General features: G+C 45.6%; 1 protein-coding gene across 1 annotated transcript in view; it reads right to left on the reverse strand.

Annotated features, from left to right (window-relative positions):
• Myh13 (myosin heavy chain 13) overlaps nt 1-23,876 on the reverse strand; it is a 51,135-nt gene that overhangs the window by 11,721 nt on the left and 15,538 nt on the right. Inside the window, exons 13-29 of the mRNA XM_034504816.2 lie at nt 21,585-21,703; nt 20,726-20,875; nt 20,449-20,619; nt 19,491-19,800; nt 17,233-17,306; nt 17,040-17,127; nt 14,125-14,242; nt 13,205-13,328; nt 12,369-12,505; nt 11,626-11,881; nt 9,902-10,144; nt 7,428-7,604; nt 6,395-6,540; nt 6,198-6,288; nt 5,082-5,471; nt 1,490-1,616; nt 1,285-1,403 (exon numbers count right to left, since the gene is read on the reverse strand). Of these exons, the coding sequence (XP_034360707.1) occupies nt 1,285-1,403; nt 1,490-1,616; nt 5,082-5,471; nt 6,198-6,288; nt 6,395-6,540; nt 7,428-7,604; nt 9,902-10,144; nt 11,626-11,881; nt 12,369-12,505; nt 13,205-13,328; nt 14,125-14,242; nt 17,040-17,127; nt 17,233-17,306; nt 19,491-19,800; nt 20,449-20,619; nt 20,726-20,875; nt 21,585-21,703 (2,840 nt within the window). The remainder of the gene's footprint in view (nt 1-1,284; nt 1,404-1,489; nt 1,617-5,081; nt 5,472-6,197; nt 6,289-6,394; nt 6,541-7,427; nt 7,605-9,901; nt 10,145-11,625; nt 11,882-12,368; nt 12,506-13,204; nt 13,329-14,124; nt 14,243-17,039; nt 17,128-17,232; nt 17,307-19,490; nt 19,801-20,448; nt 20,620-20,725; nt 20,876-21,584; nt 21,704-23,876) is intronic.

The following is a 23,876-nucleotide window of genomic DNA, read 5'->3' on the forward strand; positions in this document are numbered from 1 at the left end:
CTGAAGCCTTCCAATGGCTGTGATGGCAAGAATTAAAACAGTTGAAAAGTTAATTATCTTGCTACTTCAAGCAGTGTGACCACAAAACAGCTACAGCATCCTCTGGGGTCTCCAGAGGCCAGCATCCCCACACTGGGGACCACTGGTCTGAACTGATGCCCAGAGCCTCCTTCTACACTCACTACCCTCTGGACAGGGCAAATGTTTCTCTCTAGCTTTAATTGTTGCAATGCCACCACCAAAGAGAAGAGTTTTATTGACCCAAGACAATGATTTCTACATTTTCATCATTTTTAGAAGACAGTCAAACATAGAACTTTGTGTAAGGAAGGAGCCTTACAGCTGCAGTGAGAGGCAGGGAAGGGTGGCCTCTTGCCTCCAGTGACCTGCACTACTTGTTCCGTCTCTGGTTCTCACCACTCCTCCTTGGGTCCTAGCCCACCAAAAACCTTCCTTCAGAGTAGAAAGACAAGAGATAAATGCAGTACTGTTCTTTGCCAGAAATGAAAGATAAAGGGAATTTCAAAGGCTGCCTTGTAAATCTCTCCCACACCACAGCAGTCTCAACCAGATCAAAGCAAACTTCCTTCATGCGGGATTTTGAATGTCTAGATTCCTGTTTTAATGCTTTGAAACACTTGCATCAGCAGCACTCACTGTATACACTGCTCTAGTGAGAATTTATTTACTGTCCACCGATACTGTGGGAGGGGGCGGGGGGAAGAGGAGATCATTCCTATTCATTTACAGATCAGTGGGTAGACATGGATTATAGACTGTATCTAGATGCTGAAGTTACCATTACTATCACGTTACTTTTATGTTAACACCCAAAGGCTTTCCCAAAAGTCATGTAGTCTTTGGGGAGAAAGGGTACTTAAGAACTGAGCTTACAGGAGGTAGCCTACAAAGAGGATGGCATTCTAAGCTGCTGGGGTGAGTTTCTGCATGAGATAATCTAACTACTGCAGTAGTGGGAAGGGATGCTCCTGACTGGAAGGGATGTTTATCAGGCCACCCGATAGGAGATGGAGGTGTAAAGGAGATGGGGTGCCTTGTTAGGGTTTTCTAGACCCGAGGAGAGGTCTAATACCAAGGTCCTGTCATTCAGGAACAGGTTATTATGACACTGAAGCAGAGAGAGATGAAACATCATTGATACCGTACTGCATCTAACTAGTCTTCCCTCTAAGCCACCCGCCTCCCACCAGCCTCCCTCTAGGGTTGCATTACTTGGCTGCTCAGGTTTATCTGATAGCTGTTCACCTAAAGAGGCAACCTTACCTTGGTTTCTTCCTCCAATTGCCTCTTAAGCTCCTCCAGCTGCTGGGTGAGGGCCTGCTTGCTTTTGGTTAGCTGTGAAACCAGAGACTCTTTCTCTTCTACTTGGTGGTTCAGCTCGCCTGCCAAACAGATGTGGCTCCACTTTAGCATGGCCGACTGCCAGCCACTATGTCCCCATTGGGCCCTGGAGGCTTGCCATCCTCACCATTCTGGGTCTGCAGCCTTGCCTTCTGCATGTTCAGATCGTGGATTAACTGGGTCTGTTGGTCATCCTTGGCTTTGATTTCATTAAATTGGTCCTCCACAGACCGGCACATCCTCTCCATGTTACTCTGAAAAACAAAAAAGGCCAGTGGGAATGGGGAAGTGGGTTTCTGGTGCTCAGCACCACACTGGGCCCTTTGATAGTCTGGCTTCTTGTTGGACTAAGTAAAATTATGGAGCATATGAAAGTTGGTTTTAAGAATCATTATCATTTTGGATTTACTTTAATTTTGTGTGTGATTGTTCTTCGGCTTTGGTTGGTATGCACCTAGTGATTAGTAAGCCAGGAACCCTGGGATCACGCTGGATGATAAGCAAGTCTATTGATAGATGGATACTATCTGCAAACCCTGCCTACATGGTGCAGTATTTCTTTCAACACTACAGCGGTTCCTGGGGATGGGTGATAGAGATGAGGATGTCACTACCTCAGCCTCCTGTCTGCCAGTAGTTGCGTGAGGTTCATTCAAACCTCCTGTGCATGTTTCAGACTTCGCTTCTCTCCCCATTAAATATAGAATAAAGTGAGCATATGCTTTCCTTTAGACTGGGAAGTGTGAGACAGGTGCAGCAGAAGAAGGGCTATTAAATCAAAGGTGGTCCTCAAGGAGCTCAGGGCCTGTTTTGAGGATGACACATGTGGAAGACCTCCAGCGGGGGCGGGGTCTGAAAGGTAAGATAACTCCCCAAAAGAAAACGCAAAGGTTACAATGACTTGGAGAAATGTATAACAAGAAACGCTGGGCTTTAAAGCTGTGAGAACAGAGTAAAATAAGCCGTTCCAGAAGTAGGGTGCTGCGAGATGGAACTTGGCCTCTGGTGTGGTGATATCAAGGGGAGGTGGGACTTTTAAAAAGCAGGGCTTCAGTGAGAGGTAATTAGGTCATTTGGGTACCATTCACTGAAGGAACTAATGCTGGTCTCTTAACACTAGATTAGTAGGCGTGAGAACGAGCTGATGTAAAACTGACTGACATCTATGTTCCTCTAACAAACGCTCCCACCAGTGTGTTGTCATCTGCTGTCCTTCCTTGAGCTAAATAGATGCTGGCATATCTTTTCAACTATGGCTCAATAAAGCTATTGAGCTTTATAAAGTACAGAGCCTCGGGTACTTTACTACAGCAATAGAAAATGAACTAAGACAGGAAGTGACTAGAATTAGATTCCCAGCACTGCCTGACAGGCAGCTCCCACCCATTTGTAAGTACAGCTCTAGGGGATCCAACACTTTCTTCTGGTCTCCGTGGGCACCTGCACATGCATGCTCTCCCACCCCCAGATAAAATAAATCTTAAAAAAATGAAGAAAGCAATACTATATAAAACAGAATCTAAAAACAGATAGCAAAGGGACTGTGGTGATAGCTCAGGGGTAGAGCACTTGCCTAGACCATGTGCAAGGCCCTGTGTGTTCAGTTCAAGTAACACACATACACACACACACACAGACACACACACACAGAGAGAGAGAGAGAGAGAGAGAGAGAGAGAGAGAGAGAGAGAGAGAGATACAGAGACTCACAGAGAGACAGAGACACACACAGAGATAGACACAGAGAAGCAGAGAGAGAGAAGAGAGAGAGAGACATACAGAGACTCACAGAGAGACAGAGACACACACAGAGATAGACACAGAGAAGCAGAGGGGGGGAGAGGGAGAGAGAGGGGGAAAGAGGGAGAGAGAGGGAGAGAGAGGGAGAGAGAGAGATTCCACAAGCCTATTTTTCCTGACTTCGCCTCCTCCTTCTACTCCTCCTCTTCTGGTTCATTCCCTGGCCTTCTGGGATCCTCTTGAGAGACTCACATCCCCACTGGGGTCAGTGGTGTTTCTCCTAGCCCAGCCAAACAGTTTCAAGTGCATCCTGGGGCATCCTGGGATGAGAACAGCTCTTAAATCAGGGAGGCTATGGTTGCTCTCTGAGGGGAATTTTTCATGAAGTCGCTGAGAGGCAGCTTTGCTGTGAAGGTGGTTGGGTTTAAATGTTAGAATCTTCATTTGCATGAGCCCCATGGAGAGTGAGGAGCCCTGGGACGTCCATGTAGGGAGGGGAGACAGAATATATTCCCAGAGATTCTCAAAGGAAAGGAAGCCATGTCTCTAGTGTCTCAGTAACCTGTGCCTTTCCTTGTTTATTTTTATACCTGTACTAACGTGCTGTCAGGGGTCTGACCACATAGCAGAATGATTGCCCAGTATGTGTGAGGTCCTAGGCTCAATCTCCATCATCTCAAAGCAAGGGCAAAAATGCTCATCTTATGCTTCGTTTCCCTAACTTTGCATTCACATGATCCTCAGTGGTCACAGGCACAGTCCTGAGACTGGACTCATAGCAGATCTAAAACAATTGAAACAGCTATGGGTGGTGGTATGCATCTGCAAATCCTAGCACTTGCACTTGGGAGCTGAGGAAGGAGACTGCCATGAGTACAGGGGCCAGCCCAGGCTGCACAGGGAAACGTCATTAAAAAACAAACGGAGTTCAGAGCCACTAGATCTCCTGGAGCTGGACTTATAGGCAATTGTGAGCTACCAGTGCTGGGAAATGAGCCCAGGTCTTCTGCAAGAGCAATGCATGCTTCGTAGCCATTAAGCCATCTCTCTACTCCCTTGTGCTTTTTCTTCAAGATCTCCAGTTCTACTGTTAAATATGTCTCAAGGGCCACCCCCAGTGACAAATGCTGTGGGGGTAAGAAGATAGTATAGAGAAAACCATGCTCACTCACAAAGTCTAGGTGTTAGCCAAGCTATAGATTTAGTTCCTGTACATGCCAGATGGACTGGAAGAGTCAGGAAAGGTATCATGACCTTGATGGTGGCAGATTGCTCAATCAAGCTGGGACAACTTTGCTCTGCATCTTTGTGGTTTCCACAAATACCCAAGTTGAAACCAAATCGCTATACATTGAGAGGCAGGGCCTCTGAGCAGGGAGTGGGGTGTGTGTGTGGGTAGTAATTAGGGTATGAGAAATCTTCCTTTATAGGGGGTAAGAGTCTCTATAAAAGAGGCTGGGAGGATGGATGTGTTTGCACACACCTTTAATCCCAACAGTCTGGAGGCACAGGCAGGCAGATCTCTGTGGGTTTTGAGACTAGCTGGGTTTACATAGGGTTCTAAGGCCAGCCAGGGAGAACCTTCCTCAAAAACAACAAACAAACAAACAAGAACAAATAGGTAAGAACTAGCTCCCTTGTTCCTTCTGACATTGAAGGACATGGGGAGAAGGAACATCTTTGAAGCTGAGAGAGCCCTGGCCAGATACTGAGCCTACTGGTTGCTTGATCTCAGGCTTTCTGGCTCCCAAACTGTAAACAGCACTTCTGTTATTTATAAAGTTGCCCGGTGTAAGGTGTTTTGTTATAGCAGCCTCAGTTATTTAGGGCTGTGACTTGAAAGAATTTAAAGAGTTAGGAAAATCAAAGTTAGGAAAATGGTAACAATTTATGACATACAGTGAGTTTGGGGCATCAAATTCCACTTGCTCATGGGGTGGGAAGACATGGCTGCTGAGACCAGAGAATCAGTCAGATACCTTTGACTTGGAGACTGTTTCAATGTTGCTGGCCATGTCATCGATCTCCATCTTCAGCTCGCTCTTCTCCTTCTCCAGCTTCTGCTTCACCCGCTGCAGGTTGTCAATCTGCTCCCCGAGCTCCGCCACAGTGTCAGCATGCTTCTTCCTCAGGGTAGCTGCTGTGGCTTCATGCTGCAGGGTGGCCTCCTCCAGGTCCCTGCGAAGTTTCTGGAACTCGGCCTCTCTCTTCTTGTTCATCTCAATCTGGGCTGAAGTGGCCCCACTGGCTTCTTCCAGCCTCTCACTGATTTCCTCTAGTTCCCTGGCCAGGTCTGAACGCTGCTTCTCAATTTTGGCTCTGACTGTGTGCTCTGCTTCAATTTCTTCCTCTAGCTCTTCTGTACGGGCCTGTAGGGGTCATTGCAATTAGGAAGGTTGTCAGGGTGGAGAGCAATCATTTCAGGAGCAAGTAGGTGCTAAGGGGATGGGGGAAAGCAGCCCGAAATTGAGAACATGTTACGATTTAGTGGGGAACGAAAGGCCAAAAGCAGTTGTTTGGGAACAGCCTATGTATCCATCAGTAGGGGAATGATCAATCATTCATGATGAGTGCCTTGTCATAATGCCAAGCAGCAGCAATGCTGCAGCAAGTCTACTATGGAAAGCCCTACAGAACATGCCATTATGTAGAAAGACATGAGTTGCACCCTGTGCTTAGGATGAAAAGATTCATGCTGAAAATCGGAAGGAATGTGAATTATGAGTTTTCACATATATACCATATGTTTTCTCCAGGTCTTCAATATATGCATAAACACATAGCAAAAGGATGCTCAAAGATCTGTATCTACCAGAAACTGGCAATTCCTTCTCAAAAGACTGGCAGGCCTTGGGCTTAGGGCCAGTGGCCAGTGTTCCTTTAGCCGCAATGATTGATTGGCCATGTAGGTCATTCTTATCAAGAAAATTTAAACTATTTCAAAAACTGGTGTGCTGCTGAAGCAGAGAGAAGAAAGAAGAAAAGGAAAGACCGGCATATAATGACACAAGAGGAAAATAAAGAACGGGAGAGAGCAAGCTGGTCACTTGCAGGCAGCTCTGCGTTGAGGAAGGACAAGGACCTGGCGTCTTCACCTGTAATTCTTTAATCTTCTTCTGCAGCTGCAGACTGAGGACTTGCTCATCGTCGATTCTGGTTTGTAACTGACTCATTTCAAACTCCTTTCTGCAAGCAGATTGAACAAATAAAAGAGCATGAGACACAGGCCTCTTGAGGGAGGCATGCTTGGCTTTCAGGCTCAAATGGAGGGGACAGAACACCAGTCACCTACTTCTTCAGTTTCTCCTCCAACTGTTGCGTGTCATTCTCTAGATCCATGATGGATTCCTGGGACATTTTCAAATCTCCTTCCAGCTTCCTCTTCACTCTCTCCAGGTCAGCCCGCAGTTTCTTCTCCTGCTCCAAGCTGCCCTCAAGCTGGGAAGACAGGTGGAGAAGCGGGCTTACTTATATCAGATAGCACGGTCACGCCCACCCTCTGTGGCCACCAGCCCCATAAGGAAGGAAGCCAGCCTTCCATCCTCCACTTCTGTGTTCTTTATCTTAGGGGGTGGATATCTTGGGGGCTTCCTGGTACCTCTTTTCAGATCATTCTCACCTGGGCTGTCACAGGCCATAATTTCCCATAGGGATAAGTGGGGGTCTATCACCCCTCCCTCACCTGTGCCACCCAGCCCTGAGGGGAGTCAGGCAAGAAACTCAAGTATGTGTGTAAGGCACAGGAAAAGAAGTGTATCAGGGAACACACCTACCCTGGCCTTATTAAAATAGAAACATAGGAAAGGTCTAGCCGTAAGAGGGAATGTATTCAGCTAACTTGAAACCTGGCTCTCATGTCATGAACAGTGAATCATTATGGAGGAGGAAAAGGTTCCCTTTCCTGGCCTGTTTTTCTGTTCCATTTTTGAGGTGCTGCAAGTGGAAGTCAGGGTCTCATGCATGCTGTACCACTGAGCCATACTCTTGCCTAGCATGAAGCTCTAAACACTGTGGAGAAGAACTGGAGGTTTCTGAACCTGGAATGCCTATAAGTAGATGCTAAGGATAGCAGCGGTTTATGGTTCATGCTTCACTGAAAATATTATGTGTTAAATCCTTTTCTTAGATGTCCTACGGAGTCTAGCTTTCTGTATTGCTCCTAATTTATCAGTGGGAACTGATGGCTCCTAAGGTCACATGACCTGCGTGTTTGGGGCCAGGGCACAGCTGAAATCTGGACTCAGGCTCTGATCTGAATCTGAGCTCTCTAGGCTGATCCCTAGTCAGCCCCATCTTTGCAAGACTCGGAAGTCACGTGTCCTCACATCATCTGTCTGCTGTTCCAGCTTGACGTTGATCTTGATGAGACCATTGACTTTATCTTCTTCAACCTGTAGGTCATCCAGCGTCTGCTGATGGGCTTCCTGCAGAGACTTCTTTTCTTTTGTCAGTTTGGAAATGGTTTCTTCAAGTGCTGTCATTTCTTCAGAGAGATTCTTCACCTAGGAGAAAATCAGTAACCTGTTTAATAGTGAAGCAATGAACCCAGCAGCTACCAGCAACAAAACCTATGGCTGCCTTCCTGTGTCTCTAGCTTCTTAGCATTCTGGGACAGGTTGTTTCTCAGTATATATATATATATATATATATATATATATATATATATATATATTTCTTTGTTTATTATTTTAATTTTATTTCATCTTATTTTTAAGAAAGGTCTTCAGATAGTTCCCAGACTGGCTCCAAATTCCTAGGCTTAAGAGATTTTTCTGCTTCAGCCTCCCAAGTATCCAAGACACAGCCCAGATCACTGCACTAACCAGCCTTGCAGGGTTTTGTGAGACAGGGTCTCCCGTGGCCTAAATTGACATAAAACTTGATGCCTAGCCAAGGATAATCTCAAACTTCCAACCTTCCTGCCTCTACCTTCTGTATGCTGAGATGCAGCATGTATCTTAGGGTGTGCATATCTTGGGGGCCACCCATGTTCAGTTTCACATGGTTCTGGGATTAAACCCAGGGCTTCATCAATGCTAAACACTCTGCCATCTTCTTCCCTGGTCTATCCTGGTGTGTCATGTCCCTCCATCAGGACCAATCTTTTCAGAATGCATTATATTTCACTGGGAAGGACTCTATTAGGATGCAAATGCACCGGGTGTGAAGGGCGGCACAGCAGTCTCTCCTCACACACCTCCAAACATTTGCCAGGCAGCTGAAGGGGGTTCTTAATAAAGCAGGTGTGTGTGGGGGGGGGAGGCCTGAGGTGTGAGGCAAGAAAATCCAGAAGATGTGCTGGGGCCTGGGGGCACCACACGTGGAGCTTTCAGGCATTAAACAGGAACTTCCAGGTAGAGGCTGGTAATTCCCACCTGTGACCTGAATCCAACGAGACATATATTTAATCTATAATGTCTTTTTGAAATGCTATCAACATTGGAAAAATGAGTCTACTCCATATCCTGATGTTTGGCTTCTCGGGGAAGTCTAACACCCCCACCCCACCCCCCAAGCAGTGTTGGCTTCACAGTCCCATCATTTCATGGGACTGAATCGTGGCTGCCATGGTGAGATGGGCAGCTGGCAGACAGTGTTAGCCGCAGTCTCCACTCTCCTTATTGTCTGTTTCTATTGCTTGCTTTCGTTTATCCATCACTGACTCTGAGTGTCATCTGCCATTGTCCTCTTACACCCGGCAGACTCCATCCTTCGTCCTGCCTCGGGGGTCGCCCTTATTGGGTGAACCGTGCCCGTGTCTGAGCACCCTGGTCAAGCTCACACTTTTGTGCTGTGTGCATGCGCTCTTCCTGTTCATTCCACTTGTACTTCTCCCCACTGAACACCAGGCGCTTCATATTCGGCTTTGTTACCCGACTCACCTCTCCTGATGCCCCAGTGGAGCGCTGTGCTCTCCGTGTGACTCTACCACATCCTATGATACGGTCCCCGGTTCTGTCCCAAGCAAAGCTACTGAAAGCACCGCTATATATGCAAACACCTTTAAATGTGTTCCCAAAACCATGGTGGGAAATCTTCTTAGTCTACACCATAACAAAATTGTTGGGGTGATAGGACATATAAATTATTCCTTCCTTCCTTCCTTCCTTCCTTCCTTCCTTCCTTCCTTCCTTTCTTTTTCTTTCTTTCTTTCTTTCCTTCTTTCTAGCTTTCCTTTCTTCCTTTTTGTATAAGGTTCTTATGTAGCTCTGGCTCTCCTAGAACTTGTTATATAGACCAGGCTAGCCCCAGGCTCACAGAGATCTACCTGCTTCTGCCTTCTGAATGCTAGGATTAAAGGCATGCACAACTACTCCTGGAAATTTATTTGAAGTGTATGGATATTTTGTCTGTATGTAAGGACCTAGGTATACCATGTGTCTGCAGTGCTCATAAAGTCCAGAAGACATCAAATCCTCTGTGGCTGGAGTCACAGGCTGTTGTAAACTACTTTTGGAAGAGCAGCCAGTGCTCTTGACTGCTGAGCTGCCTCTCTAACCACTAGATTCCCAATTGGACTAAGTAATGCCAACTGGCTTTCTCTACATCCCTCTAATAAAGCTTGAGGGTACCTGCATCCAGTCCTTGCTGTCAAGGAAATGCACAAGTTAGCAACAACCCTAGCCCCAGGAAGAGTTGAAGGGAGCTTGTGGAGTGGAGCTCAAGAATGAGAGCTCATACCTGGCAGCTGCTTGTTATGTAGACCAGGCTGTCTCCCCGTCTCCACTTCCTGCCTCCCACTTCTAGGTGATGAGTGAGGATTAGCGGAAAGCCTGTGAGAAGCCTTCAGTGCACCCACCTTGTTCTCTGTGGCGTGCTTTTCCTTCTCAACCTTAGTTAGGGTCAACTCCAGGTCGTCGATATCTCTTTTGAGAGAAGAGCACTTGTCTTCCAGATTCCTCTTCTTGGCAACCAGCTCAGAATTCATCTCTTCTTCCTCCTCCAGCCTCTCACTCAGCTCCTTGACCTTCGCCTCCAGCTGGATCTTGCTTTTGATGAGACCCTCACACCGTTCCTCTGCATCCATTAGATTCTCTGTTTCCTGAAAGAGCCGGGTTGATGTGAGTTCTGGTCAGTTATCTGTAAACCCTGGGAAGAAAGGGCCTGGCCCTCTAAAAGCTGGCACCTAAGCTGAGCTGAGGAGAAGGCTGGGTGTACGTGTATGCAGGCATTTACACAAATGTCACCTATGTGCCCTCTTAACCACTGAGGACACCATCATTGATAGCCAGTCACTCAAAGTATCTCACACAAAGGCACTCATGGAGTTGCAGGTTCATTGTAAACAAGAAACAAGAAGGCCTGTCCCACCAGTCAAAAGCCACGTGATCCGTATACTCCATGCTACACAAAGCAGATTGGTGTTTTCAAAAGTCTACTTACTACCTATTAACATTCAACAGAAGGGGGCTGTGCATGTGTCCCTGGCTGTGCTTCCTCCAGCAACAGAACAGGAGAATAAAAACACACAGGACTAGGTGGCTGAATAGACCCATGTCCGGAAGACTGTAGTGAGTTTTGTGGATAGGACTGAGACTGGCTCATTATGTTCTTAAGCTAAATCAGCCTACACCTTCCCATTGAAGACTATTTGAAGCACTAGACACGCAGTGCAGGGAAATGGATGGAATACGCCTGGGAAGTTTCCTTGCTAATGCTCTCTGAACCTCTAGATGCCTCAGCACATGCTGGGCACACGACATGCACCAAGGCCTCCGGTTCCTTGACAACCATCCACTGTTATGATGTTCATTATGTACTGTGATGATGCTCGTTTTCAGATGGGAAGACAAGAAGAACATGAAGGCAGACGAGAGAACTAACCGGGCTGAAGTCACACTGCTAACAAGTGGGGAGTCTGGGAGGTTAACCCAGCTGACTCTAGAATTCCTGTCCTCTGAGCCTTGGAAGATGGTGCTCCCATGGAGAGCACTCTACCCCCCTGGGGCGAGAGTAAGGGAGAGCACATGACTGTACATAAGGGGGGATGCAAGGAAAGTCTCTAAGGGCTTTATTAAGAGAAAAAATACATTTCTTGGAGAGGAGACAATTATGCTGCCAGAATATTGTGGCCTGCAAGTGTGGCTCCATTCCCCTGCCCCCATTTCTTTGGTAAAAATGAATTCTATAAAGAACTTTTCAAGGAATAATCATATATTGAAAATCATGCATGGAAAATTAATTTCTGTTTTCAGTTGGCTACTTAATTTTAATGATTTATTTTTATTGATACATTTAAAATATGTGCATTTTAAAAGTACTTTCATTTCATGTGTGTTAGTGGGTGTTTTGCTTATTGTGGAAGATAGAGAAAAAACCAGAGAGGGCATAAAGTCACTCTGCCAACATGTTTTCTGGGGAAATTAAGGCCAGCCCTGCTCCTATGGACTGGGTAGTGCTGCAATACTTGGTAGGACCACTAGGTGGCACCACTGCCTATTAAATAGACAGCTAAGGACCCCTCCGTGCTCCTTCCTCGTCCTGGGAGTCTGTGTTTTACACCCTCGGGTAGAAAAAACTTACAGACTGGACTTGCAACTGGAGGTCATTTTTTTCCTGCAGCAGGGAGACCATTTTCTCCTCCAGCTCCTTCCGACGAGCCTCAGATCTAGCTAGTTCTTCCTTGGCTCGTTCGAAGTCCTCCTTCATGGTGGCTATCTCCTTCTCAGCCTCTGCACTCTTGAGCAGGGGCTTGATCTTGAAGAACAAGTTCATCCAGGGCCAGTGCTTGACGTTCATAAAGGAACGAACATTGTACTGGATGCAGAAGATGGACTCCCTGTGTACCCACAGGACTTGGATTAATTACGTACAGTACTTACTATTTTCCATTTGAACCCCTACCTGACAAGTCTCAGCGTCTTCGTCAGAATTCAACTGGGTAGAAGGGGGTACACCCAACCTTGGCAAAGCCTATGAGTCTATGTGAATGAGGGCAGGATGCAGCAGGAAAAGATTAGGAAGAAGGAAGGCTGAACCCTTCATGCCAACTCTAATATGTGAGCCAGGCTTATTTATGGCAGGTCCTCCTTTGCCTAACTATAAAAATGCCATTGTATTGAAGCTCTTTCTCTGCACGTGTCTGCTTTTCATGTATCTGTGAACTGTTGGAAGGCAAGGTTCATTTCCATATCTCCAGTACACAAGATGGCTGCTCAGTCACTACTGGCCAAATTATTGAATGAATGAATGAATAATCAAAGACCCAAAGTAGGAAGTGATTTCCAGTTGCTGAGTAGAAAGGGTAGGTAAGAGAGATACTTTACCTCCTCTCCATCATTTTTTTGAACTCCACCCTCATCAGGTAGCCCCTGCACACTGCCTGCGTGCGTGTCATTAGGGTCACCAGCTTCTCATCTCTCATCTCTTCCAGAAGTCCCAGGAGCCCAGCTTTGAAAAACACCTGCATTAAAAAAGGAGACGAACCCAGCTATATCCTCAGCAGGTGTTCAGTCAGCCTCATGATGGAACCTGTTTCTTCCCAATTCCATCATCGTCACCCGAAGTGCGTCCAGGCCTCACGTCCCAGTGGGTCTGGTCTCTGGTTTTGTACCTCTTGGGCTGCTGGTAAGGCAGTGTGCTCTAAAGTAGCTTCCAGGCCCATCAGCCTCCTGGGCTGGTTCTGCAGAGCCCACATGAAGGCAATCAAGACAAACCCAGAAAGTAATCATAGGGCAAAATCGTACCCAGAATAGGAGCAAGTCAGTGATACATGTCTGGGTGGCTATGCACAGGGCACACACACGAACACAATGACCAGAAGTCCTTCCACGGTTTTAATAATTGCCTTTCTGAAGCCATCTACCCTGGAATCTGTCCTATGTTCTATGCACACTGAGGCTCTTTCTTCTCCTTTGAGAGTCTCTCTCCTGCCTCTCTCTAGGATACCAGGGTTCCCCTGCTTGCTGCTACATTTTCTAACTTAAGTTTCTTATTTCTTAAAGATCAGCACAGAGCCAGAGCCCCCAGCTACTGTCCCAGGGCTCCTCTGCCTGGGCTTTAAGACAAGGCTGGTCAAGTTGACTGGAAGAAGAAAGACCCTTCCTTCTGAGCAGTAGACAAACTGCAGGGTTGCAGGAGTCTCCAGGCCACCTGTCCTCACCTTGGTATGGCCGAATCGGAACTGCTCTCGGTCCACATCAATGGAGTTCAGGAGCTTCTCGGAGGCGTTCTTGCTATCGATGAACTGCCCTTCTGGGATGGCACTGGCATTAAGTATCCGGTACCTGAGAAGAAACAATGGTTCTGACCTCTCACCATGGTCTTGTACCTGAGACCAGACTTTCTAGAACCTTCTGCTCCACTCTTAAGAAGGTAAATACTGTTCTGCTAGCCTGGGAGATGGGGGAGTCCAGGGGTGTGTTCTAGGGTGTGGTGGAGGGAAAGAAGCATGAAGGAAGGAGGAAGATGGGTTGAGCACTTAGCTCAGAAAATTTGCCTTCAGAGGAAATGGTTCTTCTCTGACCTGGAAGAGCTTTGAATTAAACTATGGCTTGGAGACCTCAGCCCTCCAACCCCTCAAGGGGTCTGGGCTTCGGGAAAGAAAAAGGTGTTCTGGAGCAGTGGGGTTTCAACTGGAAAATTTGAATCCCAGGGGACACCTGGCAACGTCTGGTACCTTTGATGGTTACAGCATAGGAATTCAGTGTGTGGTTTGCACCCAGCATCTTAGGGCAGAGGATAGTGATGCTGCTTGGATGCTCTAATGTATAAGAACTCCTCTATATAAAGGGTTATGGAGTCCCAAATGTCCATCAGTCCTATGATGAGACATCCATCCTTTAAAGTGACAGTCAGACCTCACCTGACAGTCAGGTCAGGTCTGACTGTACTGACAGACCACTTAGGGACATCCTAAGACTCACATTGGACATGTGCTTGTCCTTGTGGCAAAATGATACTTACTGAAAACCCTGAGAAGCGTGTTAGTTTACCACCTGCCCAGGCCAAGGGTACTTTGGATGGGGTGTGTCTATAAAAGCTGCCCCCAAAGGAGACAGACACATGGAAGAGGTAACCTACCGTTGTTTGAAGTCAGCATAGAGGATTCGGCTGGGGAACCCTTTCCTGCAGATCCGGATGCCCTCCAGGACCCCGTTACAGCGCAGTTGATGCATGACCAAGTAGTGGTCCATCACACCTGGGGAAAGTGCAGGGTGTGGGACATTGGTGACTTTTCTCTGTCTTGATGATCTGAGACACCATGAATTTCTTCAGTAGCAACAGCACTTGAGTGTATGGATATTAGTACTAAGTCTAGCAGTGACGGCAACTTGTCTAACAAGCCTCACAGAGGAAATTAACCCAGCCTTCCTGGGAGAGTCTAGCACCCTATGGCCATGAGAATCAGAGATGTATCCTGCCAGAAGCCTCAGCAACTATGCTCTGAGGAAAGCAGGGGTATGTGGAAAGAGCCTGGGACTTCCTGTTAGACAACCTGAAGAGTCTTCCTGCCTCTGCTCAGGAGTGGAAATGTCTAATGTGCAGAACCTGCAAAGCCAGATGTGAAACGAAGTCGAGACAGAAAGGAAGGTAGGAGTTGGAGGCTGAGTGTCGAGGACTGGTGGCCGTCTGCTCAGTACCTGCCTCAGGAAGCAGGGGTTGAGTGGAATAGTTGGAGCCAGAGGGACCAGAGAAGCCCTATGGCTCAGAAGCCAAGGCTTGGTAACCAGCCTGGCCCGAGGGTTAGAGGAGAGAGACTGTGGCTGTGGTGGTTTCTCACTGTAAGCTTTCTGAGTTTCTGGGGAGGTGCACAGCTAATTCTGGCTTTGACATCACCTTATAGAAATTTCTAGAATGTCTACAGGCTTTCCTGCTTACTCTGAAGAGAAATCTTTATAACAGTTTCCACAGCTTGACTAGAGATATAGCCTCTCCTAGTGCAGTAATCATCATTTATGTGTGACCTTATACACTTAAAGTCATTAACGACAAGGACTCCTCTCAGTTGACATAAGCCAAACTTATTGTAGCTGGTGACAATGACACCATACTGTACAAAGGTAGAACACTGCCATCACTGCCCAAAGGTCCACTGGGTGGGAATTCCCTGAAGAAAGACTGGTAAAGACTGAGGAGGAAATATCTCTATCAAAATTCCAGAAGGATTTGTGCGGGGAATTATAGATATTTTCCAGTCTGGTTCTTCCCTCTCCCTCATTTCTCCAGGTTTTGGTTCTTTTCCTTTTTGGTGGTAATAGCTTCATTTTATCTCGAATAGAAAATCCATTTAAGGGACCCTTAAGATTCTCATGGTACTGTTAAAATTTCTCTTCCAGACTTATCAAAAGAATGAATTATTCTTTTTGGCAAATTTCCTACATTTCTACTTCATGGTTATATTAGAGAAATTTTAAATATATAAATAAACCTTATTTCTTTAATAACACATTGGTATTCATTTCTCTTGATTTTATAGCATGCAATATTTGCATTTTATATTTTTCATTTTTCACATCTCCTCTTAGTATCCACTGATTTTTAATTTTAACGGATGCACAAAACATTATGATTATACATATTAATGAGACACAGTGTTTTTCAATACACGAATGTGATTCCTACTGGTTCAAATCCCAACTGTGCTGTTTACCAACTGCATGAAAGGGGACCTTCTGTGTCTTGAAAAGAAAAATGAGGCCATGATGCTCCCAGGTGTGAGTTAAAAGATCATTTACTGTAGATCGGACGGAGAGCAGGGACACAGACAACTGGAATGGTCCAGACTGAATGTGGCCAGCAGACTGCACCGGGCTGTGGAGTTGGGGGAGCAAGAGAGGAAGAGAAGAGAGAGGGGGCAAAGAGAGTTCCCTGGAAACCCAAATACCAACAGGCCAAAAGACCAAGAGAACACTAGCCAAAATGGCTGGGTTGTAGAGGAGTCTAAGAAGCTAGGGGAAGGGAAGCAGCTCTGGGGTTTGGAGGTTGAGGGTAGGGGTGGGGTGAGAAATGCAAAAGGAGCCAGAACTCTGTAACAGTGTGGACAGTGCAGGGAGAGACTGGCCTGCAGCAATTACTTTGATATGTTAAATAGGCACCGGGCTCTTTTGCCAGAGATAGGAGAATGACTCCCTTTTAACAAGCAGAAACTATCTTCTTAAAAGCCAGGGCTTTTGCTTAAATGCTGGACTTTGGGAAAAGGAATTTCTTGAAATCTAACATGTCTTGATTTCTTCATTTGTAAAATATGGAGAACAGCAGCTTCTACCTCCTAAGGTATAGGTTTGAGTTGAAGTGACAGAAAGCTTGTGGAAAGAAACCCTGTGGGCTTGTCATTGCTGTGGCCTGAAGCAAGCAGACAAAGTCAAGCCCATAGCTATGGGAGAGTCAAGGGCAGGGAGAAAGGCAGAATTATAGAACGGCTGGAAGAAAACTTAAAGACCATCTTCTGGTGATGGTCCCATTGGGGCGGAGGCCATGCAAAACTCCACAGAAGAATCTTATGGTGTGACAGGGTACTGTAGGAGACTTTGCAAGGCAGTGACAGAACAGAGGCTAGACTCTGCCTTCCCTGGTCCCTCTCACTGAAGCTGACTAGGAATTCTGAGACGGCTCTGCCAGAAATCATGCTGTCTTGGCTTCCAGCCCTATAGACATGCTCTCCAGATGGCCCATGGATAGTTCTGTATTGCCTTTGTATGAATATGTCAAACCCATTTTTCTGGTTTTTTTTTTTTTAACCTTTTGGTTTTTGAAACAGAGTCTTGTCATGCTGCCGTGGCTGACATCAAACTACAGCCTTTTGCCTCAGCCTCAGGGACTCTTGGATTGGCAGTGTGTACCTCTGTGCACCTCTGTGCCCCTTGTTCTGAACTTCAAATGGTTTCCTGAACCATCACCTCCTATCCTCTCTTCTGCCCATCCTTAGAAATTTGCATACATTTTAGTGAGTCCTGTACTCTTCAAATAACAGCTAGCCTGGAGAGTCGGTCACTCACCAGGAGTCTTGGTCTCATTGGGAATCAGGCATCGCACGAAGTGAGGGTGGGTGCTCCTTAGGTTGGTCATCAATTTGTTTAAGTTTTCCTGGGACACAGATGAAAACAAGCACGTTTCTCTTAGCATGTGCCATTTCACTGGACACAGAAACAAGTGAAAGAGGAAGGTACCAAAAGAGAAACCACCACGTACCCTGAACACAGCAGACACGGTCTGGAAAGAGGAGCCCTTCTTCTTTCCACCCTTCTTGCCTCCTGCGGAGTCACCTGCAGGGGGACACACAGAGTTGGGGTCAGGTGGCCTAGGGGAAGGATCTGTACATGCCCTCTTCTGAGCCCAGTGACAAGAGAGTTGGCTGCATTGGCCCAGGTTTTGTTGGGTTGTTCTCAGCGCACACCTAAACTGCTCAGATTTGGGGACACTCAACTTTTACCACTGTGTTAATGGGCTGGGGTGGGATGTAGTGACATTTCGCTGAGAGCATAATACACATTCTTGGTGTAGGGAGACAGTCCTTTTCTTGGGGAATCTGACATTTAGTCAAATGGGTTGAGGCATTCTTTTCCATGATTGGAATCTCTCTTATGTGTTTACCATTTATTTATTTATTTATTTATTTATTTATTTATTTATATATTTATTTTGGTTTTTCGAGACAGGGTTTCTCTGTGTATCCCTGGCTGTCCTGGAACTCACTCTGTAGACCAGGCTGGCCTCGAACTCAGAAATCCACCTGCCTCTGCCTCCCAAGTGCTGGGATTAAAGGCATGTGTCACCACTGCCCGGCTGTTTACCCCTTTTATTATTCATAATTTTATTTTTTATTTTTGAGACCAGGTCTTTCCAGGTAGCCTAGGCTGGCTTTGAACTTGCAGCAATCCTTCTGCCCCTACTACCCCAGTGTTGGGATCATAGAACTGGGCCTCAGTATCCTGGAATCTGCCTTCATGAGGAAGAAACTGAAAAGAATGAAACTATAGTTTTTCATGAATATTCTATAGTCTATTCCCTCCCCCCACTTTTTTTCTGGGAGAAACCATCTAATTTCTTTTCTCAGTTTGAAGTCAGTGACGTTTGGTCTAAGTTTACTGAATGGCTATGTTTCATATTTAGCTTCTGAAACTTAATCTTGATTCAACTTGGGGGAAAATATTCCTTCTCTTCTTTTATACCCTGTCACTTGGCCTCTCTGTATGAGGCTAGCAGAAGTGTATATTTAGGTCAGGGAGGGAAGGCCAGAAAGCCTTTTTTTTTCAGATCATTATCCATCCACGGGTTCTTCTGATAATGTCCTGACATTGTTGCTAAGTTACATTGTTCCTAAGAGACAGTTAGAGGTACCCTGGTCTGACTCAAAGAAAAATCATCTTTGTCATTCAATTTTAAATTGTGCTCATTTATTACAGTTCTCAGCCCAAAGTATAACTAGACATTCACTCTTACACTGTTATGTCATTATCTACTGAATGATTATCTTGCATTCATCTTAAATTAAAAAAATTAATTAATACATGCATGCATTTAAATGGCCAATATTTTAAAACTACATCTTGGGCAATTGTTTAATGCACCACACCTGTTAGTAAAGAGATTGTGAATGGACCAGGAACCTTGGAAGCTGGTGCCAGCTGCTCTGTATCCACTTTGGGAACAACTTCTGTAGTTTCCCAAATGATTAGACATAGAGGCAGGCTGTATCACAGTAGCCAGAAAGTAGATATGGTCCAATTACCCACAGACTGGTGGCGGCAGAGACAAAGTGAAGACGACCCATGCACTGAGATATTATTGTCTCTAGAAAGGAAGCAAGAACTAATACTGCCACGTCGTGCACAAACCTTGAAAATATCAAGCCTGAGTGAAAGACCCTCTCACGTCTGATTCCATTTCTATAAAATTTTCAGAAAAGGCCAAACACACCCTCAAGCTAGTCTCAGCTCTACAGGAGTTCTCGAGTCCATAGCCACATGTGTCCTTGTGGTAAAGTCTTGGTATTACCCCTAAGTGAGGTTACAGAAACCATGGCCAGCTTTAAGAAAATAGTCCATAGAGATGAAAGGTAGATCAGAGGTTGCCAGGCTCTGGGGACAGAAATGGTGAGTGACTGCTTATGGATTATAGGAGTGATAAGATGTTCTTAAATTAGATAGTAGTGACAATTGCCCAGCATTGCAAACATACATACCCACTGAATTTTTAAGTATTAATTTTATTGTATTTCGATTATATCTTAATTTAAAGAAAATCATTGAACAATGAATTACCAACTACCTTGTCCACGTAGGGTCCATTTTACCTCCACGGAACTTTGTGTTTTAAGATGAACACTGGGAGTAGGAGGAAGAGAAATGGAGGCCAGAGTCTGAAGCTCATGTTAGGCCATCTGATACATGAGCAGCTTTAGCGTGTGAGTGATGCACAGAGCTTCCGTGAGGGAAAAAGAACCTTACCTGCTTCTGCTCCTGCATAGTTGGAAAAGAGGAAGGACAACAGCTTCAGGGAGGACTTCTGGTACAGTCCCACCACAGTCTCGTTCAGTGGGTCCTTGTTCTTGTCCAGCCAGCCAGCGATGTTGTAGTCCACAGTGCCCGCATAGTGCACCAGGGAGAAGTGGGCCTCGGCCTTGCCTTTGGCGGGTTTGGGCTTCTGGAAGTTGTTGGATTTTCCGAGGTGTTGGTCATAGAGTTTGTTCTTGAAGGAGGTGTCTGTCGCCTTGGGGAACATGCACTCCTCTTCCAGGATGGAGAAGATGCCCATTGGCTAGAAGGAGGATGAGAGAGATGACATCTTTATAGTTGAGAAGACATGCTAGTGGTTCCACAGATGGAGAAAGCAAAGAGAAATCCTTTGGTGCCATCACTGTGCTGCTGATAGCACTGGATGGTGATCTATGAGAACAAGGTTCCAGGTGTGTGGGATGTGGTGACAGAACAGTGGTAGATACAAAGAATGAGCTCTTGCTGGGTAGAGTAATCTGAAACTAATAATCCTTCTGTTTTAGATCCCCATCCATTGGGATTACAGGAATTTATTGCCTGGCCCAACATCGAAGTCCTTATTAAAAATTAACATCATTTCTTGTTTTCATAGTAACTTTCCACTAAGAATACCAACATCCCTGGTCTCTGCTCTTTGAATTTTGGGGCATGTCAGTAGGTAAGAGATGCCACAATGCAAGTGTAGAATCCACTGACATGTTTGCAGTCTTATATTTTAACCACTCAGGTACCTCCTTAGGTGTGAGAACAGTTCAAAGTGCTTTCTGAGTTTCCCACTTCCAACCTACTCTCTCTCTGCAAAGAGGAATTCAGCTTTCTGAAAGGGAGAGGGATTAGAGATGCCCATCTATGAGCAGAGAAGAGGCAGAGGACAATGTGAGGGTACCAACCACGGAGGAAGCGCCCCTACCTTCTCGATGAGCTCGATGCAGGCCGCCAGGTCCATCCCGAAGTCGATGAACTCCCACTCGATGCCTTCCTTCTTGTACTCCTCCTGCTCCAGCACGAACATGTGGTGGTTGAAGAACTGTTGCAGTTTCTCGTTGGTGAAGTTGATGCACAGCTGCTCCAGGCTGTTGAACTGGGTGCAAATATGACAGAGTTTAAGTCTGAAAAATCTATGCTAACGATTTAGGACCAGAGCTAAGCAGAGAGAATAAGTCAGTCATGTTGTCCAAACAGCTCACATCAAAGATCTCAAAGCCAGCGATGTCCAAGACTCCAATGAAGTACTGCCTGGGCTGCTTGGTGTCCAGCTGCTGGTTGATGCGGGTGACCATCCACAGGAACATCTTCTCATAGACAGCTTTGGCCAGAGCTCCCACTGAGTTGGTCACCTTGAGAAAGGACCATCCACTTAACATTCATATTTAATCATTGGTCCACCCTCATTGGTTGCATCAAGTTGAAACATGAAATTGATATCATGATGGTCAAAAGTAATTGAATATTGACAATTTGACATCATTCAGCGTCTTATTAAAGACATCTGCCTAGATCATGACATTCTCCTTTCTTTGATAACAATTCCACTAAAAACATAGTTTCTTAACACTCATGGCCATAGCATATGACTTCAGCCATCGTCCTGTTCCAGTCAGAGGAAAAGCCTTGATGTAGATTGGATGAATTAGTATCCCTTTATAGAATTTGAAATTGGAATCAAAAGCCACTGGTCTGAATTTCAGATTGAAAGTAGAAATATGAAGGTGTAAATTTGAGAGATCTGAGGGAGGTCTCAGGCAGAAGGGGCAAAGGAACCTTATTTAGCAAAGACACAACAGAGGAGAGAGACAATAGCACTTGTAGCTGCAAAGGAGTCAGAGATAGGCTGCCTCAAGTTCATTTCCTAGTTACCTGCTCTCATAACAGGAGTGGGCAGACCTGCATTTGCATTCCTTTGGCCACCCCTGAGATCTAAGGATAATTTCCACCTTGATGCTGAAGTCAGTTTCACACAACTTTCTGAATGTAACCAGAAGACTGCTGCAGACATGGTTAGAATAGCAGGCCATCCAGGTCAACTGGATTCTGAGAATCTGTTACCTGCTGGACGTTCTGTCCTTTGGTGACATACTCATTTCCAACTTTCACTCTAGGACAACACAGGCCTTTCAGCATCTCTGCAGAATTCAGGCCCATCAGGTATCCAGCTTTGTCAGCCACTGAAGGGAGAGGAGACGTGGTGTTATAGAAAACAGAGGCCATTGAGCTATCCAGTTAGCCTAGGCTCCTCTCAGAAACATGTTTTTTAATCCTCCTAAGATGTTTCTGTATTCTATCTGTAACAGGCATGGACTTGTCTATAAAGTCTCAATCTACTACCCAGGGGCCTTTTGTTATCAAGAGCTTCCAATCTAGATGCAAGCTTTGTAAATAGTAACCTTAGCCTTTTTTCCCTTCCTTTTCCTATTTCCTATGGTGTTGGGGATGTCTACTATGCCCTACTATTGAGTTACATGCCCAGATAATATGCACCTCTACTGATTTTCAACCTACTAATATTTCAACTTCACAAACACATTAGTCAGCTGGGCATGGTGGTGCACTCCTTTAAACCCAGCACTTGGGAGTCAGAAACAGGCAAACCTCTGTGAGCTGAGGCCAGTCCTATCTATATAGCAAGTACCAGGATTGTCAGGACTACATAAAGACATCCTGTCTCAAAACAACAACAACAAACCCAACCCAAAAGGCATATTAGTTACATCGCGACACCGGTGGCTCCCACCAACCATGAGTTGAAAATGCTAAGAGAAAGAATTAAGTCTGAGCTTGTTAGATGGCTTAGCAGGTAAGGGTGTTTGCTCCAGGCATGATAACCTGACTTTCAGCCCTAGGACTCACACAATGAAAGGAGAGAACTGAATTCTGCAAGTTGTTCTCAGACCTCACCACATGGACCATGGTTTACAATTTCCTCACACCACAAAAATAAATGTAATACTTAAAAAAAAATGCATTGTCAGTGACAGTGGCTCACACCTTTAATTCTAGCACCTAGGAGGCAGATATAGGTGGAGCTCTGTTAATTTTAGGCCCCCCTGGTCTATATGGTGAGTTCTAGACTAGCCAGGGATCCTGTCTTACAATAACAACAGCAGCAGCAGCAGCAGCAGCAGCAGCAGCAACAGCAACAAACTTGCATCTATCTGTACTGAGCAATATAGCATGACTATTTACATTGCAGTAGATGTTAAAGTGATCTGGAGATAATTTACGTACATTGGAGAGTGTACATCAGTACTTAGATACTACCACAATCTATACAGGAGTTCATCTGTAGATGGCTTTAGTACCTGCAGGTTAGTTTCTGTCACCTTGACACAAACTAGACTCCTTGGAAGCAGTTACCTCAAATGAGGCATTGCCTTTGTCAAATTATACATGGGATGGGGCATTTGCTGGGTTACAAATTGATGAGGAGTGTCAGTGGTTTATGTAGTTTTCCACATGCAAATCTACCACATCCTTTCCCCCCTGAAGCCAAAGTAGACCAGCTCTCTTTCTCAGTTCCCACCACGTTATTTCTCTTGTCAAACTACTTACTTCAGTGTGTGTCTCTCTCTCTCCTCACATCTTTCAGAATCTTACCCATCCTTCACAGTCCAATTCACTGTACCCTGCTCCCAGAAGCCTTTCACCATTATCGTGGGCCAGCATGATTCTTGTTCTGAATTCAGTATCTTTTCCTACCATGTACCACTGAGGTAGACAGGCTTCTAAGATGGCTCCCAAGGCACATGTCCCTGGAGCACATCTTGTATAATCTTTCTCTTGAGTGTAGGTGGGATCTATGAATATGGTGGGCTATTATACCCATGGTAATGCTGCTCATCAGATGGCTTTAAGTTGACAAAAAGGAGATTAATCCAGACAGATAGAAACCAATAAGGTTAGCCTCAACAGCATGCCAATAAGGGAACTTAGATCTTCCTAACATTTAATCCATGCATAGAGAGCTTTCTTGATGTCTCCAGACTTAACCAACTCTGATTGATACACTGTGGGGATAGAGTCAATAAGAAGGACTTTTAGGGGTGACCCACAATTATTCACCCTTTTATTTAAGGAATATTTTAGGATGAATGTGAGAGAAGAGAGGTCCAAAGAATAGGCTACACAGGGTGGTGTGAGTTCTGTTGCCCTTCCTCTCTTCCTGCTTCTCTCAATTTTACTTCTAGGATTTCTGTGGGGGAAGGCAGGGTGTAGCTTTATGTGTAAGAAAGAGTGTGGCTTTCATCAGCCAGGTAAGAGTTACTAAAGGGGAGATTTGATCACCAGTTTTTTTGCTTCAGGGTCAAGTTCAGTACATGTCAGGGTGGGAGAGACAGGAGG

The sequence above is a fragment of the Arvicanthis niloticus genome, chromosome 6 (assembly GCF_011762505.2).
Source record: "Arvicanthis niloticus isolate mArvNil1 chromosome 6, mArvNil1.pat.X, whole genome shotgun sequence".
Lineage (NCBI taxonomy): Eukaryota > Metazoa > Chordata > Mammalia > Rodentia > Muridae > Arvicanthis > Arvicanthis niloticus.